This window comes from Tachysurus fulvidraco, chromosome 19 (assembly GCF_022655615.1).
Source record: "Tachysurus fulvidraco isolate hzauxx_2018 chromosome 19, HZAU_PFXX_2.0, whole genome shotgun sequence".
NCBI classification, from domain to species: Eukaryota; Metazoa; Chordata; class Actinopteri; order Siluriformes; family Bagridae; genus Tachysurus; species Tachysurus fulvidraco.
Window position 1 is genome coordinate 6,822,818 of NC_062536.1, and position 8,776 is coordinate 6,831,593.

General features: G+C 35.7%; 1 protein-coding gene across 1 annotated transcript; it reads right to left on the reverse strand.

Moving 5' to 3' along the window:
• Positions 1-504: 504 nt before the first annotated feature.
• Positions 505-4,050, reverse strand: prl2 (prolactin 2). Its single transcript, XM_027153983.2, has 4 exons — positions 3,709-4,050; positions 2,671-2,778; positions 2,318-2,497; positions 505-1,391 (listed from the first exon to the last, which is right to left on the reverse strand). The coding sequence occupies exons 1-4, from the start codon at positions 3,898-3,900 to the stop codon at positions 1,206-1,208; spliced, it is 666 nt and encodes a 221-aa protein (XP_027009784.1). The 5' UTR covers positions 3,901-4,050; the 3' UTR covers positions 505-1,205.
• Between the last annotated feature and the right edge of the window lie 4,726 nt (positions 4,051-8,776).

Here is an 8,776-nt window from a genome sequence, read left to right on the forward strand (position 1 = left end):
ATTATTATTATTATTATTATTATTAATAATAATAATCTTCTTCTTCTTCTTCTTCTTCTTCCTCTTATTATTATTATTATTATTATTATTATTATTATTATTATTATTATTATTATTGTTTTATATTGTACCAAAGATTTTATAATTTCTATAAATAACCATAAGATTATCAGAAAAATTAGGAATTTATGCAAATATCATGTCTTGTTTGGTGCAAAGTATCGCTCGTAGGAACTATACATGAAGAAATCTGCTTTTCTTAATATAGGTAATATATATAAGTACATATAACATTATATTTAATATGATGCAATAGTTAATTTTATTCTGCTTTATTACACACAGTTTTTAATTTAAGCATCTCATGACCAAGGTTACTTTTTAAGCACACACATATATATGTACAGTCTATCAATCATGTACACATTGTGCTCATTTGACAACTAGTGTCATAAATGCCTTAAATCAAAAAGATTTTGCATTTGATCAAATGTTTTACAGAGTATGTGTAAATAGTTCATTTACAACAGCAAAGAAAAATGTTTTTGATGATTTTGAATGCTACAGTAGTTGGTCTCAGTAGATGGTCTCCAGTCGTAGGGACCCCCTACTGGCCACTTCATAGAGACTGGAGACTTGCAGTAATAAAAATCTATAGTACATCATATTACATTTTCCTGCAGCAACAAAGTAGTGGAATGAATGTTCACCTTTTGTGACCCAACCTTGTGTGTTCCATGTACACGAGGCTACATGTTACAAATGTTAAAGGTTCATACAGAGCAGACGAATAGTTTAGGCAGTGCCTTAGGCTGTTACTAAACAGGTTAAGTGTCATATCTCTTCTCATCTCCGGGTTCTTCTATGCCATTTATTCCAAATGCACTGAACAATCTACTAAACAATTCTACAATAAAATGGAACTAAATCCATATTATAGCTGAGTTCTAATAAAAAAAAATACACTTTAAACAACTTTTCTGCTGAAGAATTGACCCTATTTATTCAGATCTCTTCAGATTCCAGTCAAATTCTCTTTTCATCAGCTTATTATCAATCATTACCTTTAATGACAAATACATGTTTGCAAACAGGTTTCCTGGATTGTGGGACGCAAACACGGACATAAATAGTGGAAGATCAATAATGTGTACAAAGAGATCTATACAGTGTGCAGTCTAACCGGGCTGATGACAGGTGGGTGCTTAACAGCCATGATCAGGGACAATCCTGCATTTAAGGATCTTCAAGTAGTTCTGGACCTTGTCAGAGTCACGGCGGAAGCAGTAGAGGAGCTCATATTCACTCATGGCTTCACCGCTGGTTGGAAATAAGTCTTCAGGAGAGGTGAAGCCATTCATTAAGTTACTGATCATCCCCAACAGCTGCATCTGTGTGTATGGTGCAGATTTAGAGTTTAGAGTTAAATAACACAAAATTAAAAAAAATTGTAGGAACTGAACCAATTTTGTGGGATTACATATCAATACAGTGAATGATGCTAAGAAGAATGCTAATGTCATTACACTTATAATATAAAGGAATATAAACATTTACGATTAATATATGTTTTAATTTTCTGGCCTATAGTGAAAGCAGTCAAGCAAGACTTTATGGTTTGAATTTTGGTGTTGGGAAAACCATAAAGGTGGAAAAATGGCTGGGTAATGGCTTTCTTTCCCCCTAATTTAAAACTGATCCACGTAACTAAAGTGTTTTGTGCTCAATACAGGATACACGTTACCATCAATAGCTACTTTAGCTCAGTTTTCAACTTAACACGATTTTGTTTGTTTAGACAAAGCAGCAAGGAAGAAACTTACTGAGAGGAACCAGAGCTCTTCTGGGTGAAACCAGATACTGGGATTATAAATCATTACAGTATACATGTGTGCAGAGGAGTAAAGACAAATAGGACGATGTGTTAATATGATGGTCAATGTGAGTATATTGTAAATACAAGCCTTAGATGATCACACTGCACTTAACCCCAGATTTGGGTTGCTTTAAACCTCACTTTTAACCCTGAGCTGAGGAACGTTTCACTCGTGTAATTTAGAACAGGTTATGTAATGGTGCCAAAGGTATACTGTGTGAAACGATGTGGTGTTTGAATATTGCAAACAACAAAGCATTCTCTTTATCTTTAGTTATGTGAACGTCATCACTTGTGACACCGAACATAGTCATTATTGGGTTACGGTTATACCTGGAAATTCTACCACGAACAATCACAATTTAACTCTGATGAATTGATAATTAAACACCTGTCAGTATTCTCAGACACATAACGTAAGAGGTTCTGTAGGAGACATACCTTCTCCATGACTTTCTCCACTCCTTTCCTGAGCTCAAGAGCAATGTTATTCATCTCCAAAGCTTTACTGTTGATGAAGCTGTTAAAGACCTGCTGTTGGGACATGTTCTCGTGCAGCAGGGACAGAGGATACGTCCAGGCCATCAACAGCTTGACAATGACCTCTGTTAATTCCTCATGCTGACAGAGAGAACATCTGTTACACAGCAAATAATGGAGCAAAACAATAGCAGACAAGACTGATGGTCTAAAGAGGATGTTTTAGAGGTCGAAGAAAACACACCAACTAAAGGTTTGTTAGACAGAGAAGGAGATTGAAGGAGAGAGAGAAAGAGAGAGAGCAGTGAACTCACAGCCAGTTTCTGTGCAGTTTCTTTGCCATTAGGAGTTAGGATGCTCGATGTGTGACACTTGCGATATATGCTACCAATGTGGTTTTTGCCAGGCAGGAAATATTTCTCCTTAACAATTAAGACAAAAAATTTTTTCAAACAGGTTTACAAAAAAGCTTATGTCATTATATTGCTTTTGCTATTATCCACTGTACACTGTAAAATTTATTATTATTATTATTATTATTATTATTATTATTATTATTATTATTATTATTATTATTATTATATTAAATTCTTCTTATTATTATTCTTATTCTTATTCTTATTCTTATTATTATTATTATTATTATTATTATTATTATATTAAATTATTACTACACACAGATCCTGAACCCCCAGCCCTGGAAGGCAAACATAATAAGACATAGTACTTCCCCAGTATTAACAACAATATGAATAATATTAATAATAAAAATAATTTATAAAATGGACAATTAAAAAATGTATCTATCTATCTATCTATCTATCTATCTATCTATCTATCTATCTATCTATCTATCTATTTATTGGTTTCTTTGTTTCAGATACAAATCTGAATTTTACAGAAGTTTACAAAGCTAATCTTTATATATTCGTTAAAATAAAAATTCACATGAATTTATGATCTATCCACAATTTAGCAGGAGGTGTTTCATTCATCCATGATATCTTTGTTTTAACCAATTATCAAAGTAATAATAATAATAATAATAATAATAATAATAATAAACAGTGTTGAACATAACATGGAAAATTAAAACAACGTGTTTATTGCTGGAACGTTGGGACACAAGCAGAATGGAAGTATCAATAAAAATATCAGCACTGATGAATGTGTCATTATGTCAGTGATTCATTTCAATAAGATACTTTTAAATGACATTTGAAGTGATTATAATCTTGATTAGGATCATTATTAGGGTACTCATCATAACTTCAGTCAGTACTTAAAATCATCTGCTTAAAATCTACTGTTTGACAATAGAATGTTTAATAAAAAGGTTACAAGCTACTTACAAGCTCTGAGTGCAGGTCGCTGGACAGCCCGTGCATCCTGGCCGAGTGTTGGATGACCCTGTCGAAGAGGTTAGCCAGAGAAAGGAGCTGGCAGCCAGCGTGTCCGTAGGCACAGATCGGCATGGTGCTCACGCAGGTACACAGGTCCAGAGAGAGAAACGCCACAAAGAGAACAGCTACACAGGAACGCATGAGGAATGGAAAAGAGAAATAGTGAAAGGAGGAATATTATTGAGCCCCTTTTGAGCTTTTCGAATGTAGAGAAAGAAACAAATTGTTAACTTAGGTATAATAATGTTTCCTTCTTGTCAGAGGAAGGATAAATGAGACAAAAATCCTGAGAGGGGGTACACCTTGAGAGAGAGAGAGAGAGAGAGAGAGAAAGAGAGAGAGAGAGAGAGAGAGAGAGATCGAGAGAGAGATGGATGACGTAGACTAATTTACAAAAGAAAAAAATAGAAAAGTTTAAATAGAACAGCTCAAAGAAAAACCATAGACGTATAAACAGGTGTAAAAATGATTAAAAATATATATATATATATATATATATATATGTAAAGATATAAAAATAGTATAACAAAATCCTTCCATCCAGTCTACATGCCTTTAGCAGTCAGTACAGTACCTTGCTTTTGGTCGCTAGACATGTTGAGAGTTGCGTGTGGTTGTGATGCAACCAAGGCTTGCTCTGGTATATAAAGTGTTCAGAGCTTAAGGCAAATCCAAGGCACTGTGTGTCATATCAAGTGGAAATGACATGCCCTGTAGTCTGTTTCTTGAAGAGGTTCGTGATGAACAGCTTTTCCACACCCTTCAGCTTCATACATCATCATCATCATCATCATCATCATGCAGGTGCTAGCTCCTTGCTACCTTTTGCGTCATAGGAACGTACGATATTTCTCTGGGATGACATCTGTTAGAATCTGAACTATCCTGTGGATATATTTCTGTGGACAGCACGTAAAAATAGATCAGAATATTTACTGCTCACACGTGTTAGTCCAAAGCACTGTTGTTTTAGCACAGAATTTGTTGATTTGCAGTAAGTGGATGGAAGTAAGAACCAGCACGATAAGTGTCTGTCCTTATAACTTCTTTTATTCATCGGTAGTAACCGCTTTATCTCGGCCATGGTGCATCCAGAGGCAACAAATGAAAACAAATGAATCAGAAAAATGGACATGAGGAGAACATTTTCATGTCTACAGTAATAATAGAGCACAGGAAAGAACTCTGAGAATTACGCCATAAATCAGGAGTGAAAGGATGTCACAGTATGTGATCTCCTAAGCTTTTAGGTTCAATGGTGAATGTACTGCACATATGTATTTTTGATCCCAAAGGCGCTCGAAATGGCACAACCATGCTTTCATGAGTGGTCTTTTCACTTTTCAGAAGAAGTGTAACACAGTGCCATTATCTGTATTTATATCTATCTGATTAGTGCTCAGTATATTCGTATCTGGTTAATTTGCTTGGTTAATGCTATTACTTTGCCTTGGACTTACACTGGAACATTTATAAAGATTTAAGAATGATCATTTTCTTTTAACGAGTATGAGCATTTGTGCATTTTTACATTAAAACTTAACTTATACTAACTTGTGCTTCTTCTTGTTCTTCTTGTTCTTGTTCTTCTTCTTCTTCTTAATTTTTTTTAAACCCTAGTAAGAACAGCACTGAAAAGGATGTTGACATTAATATTTGAACCTTTGTATGTTCACGGTCACTGGTCACTGAGTTACTGGCTTTAGTTTGTCACAGATGTAATTCACAAAGACAGAAGAGAAAGAGAGAGAGAGAGAGAGAGAGAGAGAGAGAGAGAGAGAGAGAGAGAGAGAGAGAGAGAGAGAGAGAGAGAGAGAGATTGTGTTTGGCCCAAAGTGAAATTCATGCTCTCTCAATCTTTTTTGAATTAAATACTAAAAAAAAGTAAAAATGAAATACTACAGAACTGTAGGTTTAGACATATAGTGCCCATAGTCTACATCTCCAAAGCCTCTACATCTGATGTACATTTGCCTATCCTCCGATCAATACAAAAATCATCACTATTTATGAGTGCTGTGTATTTTTATCTGGCAGTGTGCAGTATTAGGACGTGTTTTTACGATTATAGAAAGAATCCAGAATCGATTATCTGGATAGGAGATAAGAGTAAGTGACCAGCTGCAACTGACCATGAAGACCACTGAGAAAATCATCTGCTGCTGTCGGGCACCATGTGATGATAAGGGCTCATATTCATAAAGATTGTAAGAATGTTATCTCTAATATGATTGGTCACAAAAGAAACGTCTACACGATCTAATCTGTAGCATTTTATTAACTCAGTATCATTATTAAATATAAAATGTACGATACATTCCTTCTCCCTCTTCAACTTTCGGCCATGTCTACTCCGATAAAGAAACTCTTAAGCCTCTTAAAGGTCCTCCTAAAGATGCTTTATGAATATCTTTTATCTATTAATAGGATCTTCTCTTTCATTTTAAGAGGAAACCCAGAATTGTTTTAGAAATACGTCACTAGCGGACCAGGAGAGCAGCCACAAAAACACCACCAGCTTGATAATTACCTATTCCAAAAACTACCACCAGGAAAGTAAACTTGTCCCTGGATTTATCTGCATGGTCAGCCAGTGACTCATGGGATTGTTGTGGATGGAGCCACCCAGAGACTGTCATGACAATTTTGCATCAGTCAGCTGTATGGTCTGGTCTTTATCAGGAATACTTTGAAGACTTTGACAGGAAGGAATTAGTGTTGGGTGCATGGTGGACTCAGAGTCTGGTGCTGATCCATTGGTTCCACAGGAGCTCTCGGTTGGACTATTACAGTATAAACCAGTGTAGAAAGGACATTATTTACATTTACCTTATTTACTGTAGTCACCCAAATGAGGATGGGTTCTCTTTTGAGTCTGGTTCCTCTCAAGGTTTCTTCCTCATATCATCTCAGGGAGTTTGAATTAAATACTGTCGCCTCCAGCTTTCTCATCAGGGATAGATATGCAGTATTTTAAATTTTAAATAACTTTTTAAATTTAATTTTAAACCTTAATGTATGTATTCATTTATATATTTTATTCTTATTTTTTCTTCTCTGTCTTCTTATAATTACATCTATTTCTTTCTCTTTGTTTTTTTTTCTGTAAATACTTCTGTAAAGCAATTTTGAGACAATGTGCATTGGTAAAAGTGCTATACAAATAAACTGAATTGAATTGAAAAATTGTTGTAGACTAAGTTTAGGAGACTGGCCAGAGGACATAGTAGGGATCTTTTATAGGCTGCCTGTGTGGTGTCCCGGTCATGATGAGGTGATGTTGCTGTTTACAATTTACATAGAAATGAGCACACAGGAAAACTACATGGAAATATAGTCCCGGTGGTCCTCCACAGAACCATGCTATTACACATAGCTTTTATTACGCTGTTCATGGGGGGAAAGGGACCACATATTAATTTTCTTAAATCCTTCTGGACACTTCACAAACACTACCCTTATGTGTACCTTCGTGGCTGAAAACATCCACTAAATTAATGTTATATAAAAGTATATCAAATTAATATTTTATATTTTATGCATATATCTTCTAATCAACCTCAGTTCTTTTCAAAACTAAATATGTTAAAATTAATAATTTAATTAATGTTGTCAGTAATTTGCATACATTTACCTTTCTGGCATTTAGCACCTTTCTCTAGAGTGACACATTTGATTTCAGCTTATGCAACTGAGGGTTAAGGGTCTTGCTCAGGATCCCAGCAGTGGCAGCTTGGTGGACCTGAGATTTGAACTCATGACCTTCTGATCAGTAGTCTGACACTATAACCACTGAGCTACCACATTTATCCTGTAGTCCGTGGGTGTGTCTGTGCCTCACACACACCCTGCACACACAAACACACACAAAGACACTTGCAAGCACACGCATACTATTAGTATGCTGGTATCCTTCATAGAACCCAATGTTATAAAAAATAAAAGATTTAAATCTGATGCTGGGGCACGGTAGCTTAGTGGTTAGCACGTTCACCTCACACCTCCAGGGTTGGGGGTTCGATTCCCACCTCCGCCTTGTGTGTGTGCAGTTTGCATGTTCTCCCTGTTGCCTCGGGGGTTTCCTCCGGGTACTCCGGTTTCCTCCCCCGGTCCAAAGACATGCATGGTAGGTTGACTGGCATCTCTGGAAAATTGTCCGTAGTGTGTGAGTGAATGAGTGTGTGTGTGCCCTGTGATGGGTTGGCACTCCGTACAGGGTGTATCCTGCCTTGATGCACGATGACGCCTGAGATAGGCACAGGCTCCCCGTGACCCGAGAAGTTCAGATAAGCGGTAGAAAATGAATGAATCTGATGCTGTACAAAAACTAACAATGCATAAAAGCCAATATACACACAGTAAATGCACATTTATATAGAAAAGATGAGTAGAAAACACTGAGTGAAGCTTTCCAATTCATTTAACCCTTATGGACACCTCGGGACGTTTTCGTCCATTAGGGAGAATTTACTTTGGAAAGATTTAAAATTTTTCAGCCAGGTCTAGAATTTTCTGTATTCTCATTTTACACCCTCATGTGTAGTTCATGGCTGAAAACAGTAACTCAATCTCAGTTCCCATCAAAACTATAATTTAAAAAAAAAATGTACTTATAAATGACCAATTTAATTTAATCACATTGTTTCGTCATTTTGTTTTCAACCAACATGCAAGAAGCAGGATAAATCTCTTGGCTAAAAACTGAGATGTTTAGCATGGTGCCAGTTTTCATCTCTGGATCTTTCAATTTCCTGCATATAGATTCTGCATGAATCTGATATTGTCATAATACTATAATATTAGCTGTGTATCAAATGAACTTTGTGGGTGAACATCCTTCAGTGCATGTGCCCAGTGTGATCAAAAGCAACCTGATTTAAAATCAGCTGATTTATTGTTCAATATTTTTCGATTTTGTTTTCTTTTTCTCAGGTAAAACTTTAAATCATTTTAAAATGCAGGCTTAAAATGCAATATCCTCCACTGGATAAGAAAACAATACATAATGTTGCAGAAG

Bases quoted from the DNA above. Each gene is read 5' to 3' on its own strand.
- prl2 (XM_027153983.2), bottom strand. From the start codon at position 3,900: ATGCGTTCCTGTGTAGCTGTTCTCTTTGTGGCGTTTCTCTCTCTGGAC. The intron at 2,779-3,708 runs GTAAGTAGCTTG...TTAATTGTTAAG, and splicing joins GCGACCTGCACTCAGAGCTT to GAGAAATATTTCCTGCCTGG. The intron at 1,392-2,317 runs GTATGTCTCCTA...CCATACACACAG, and splicing joins TGGAGAAAGTCATGGAGAAG to ATGCAGCTGTTGGGGATGAT.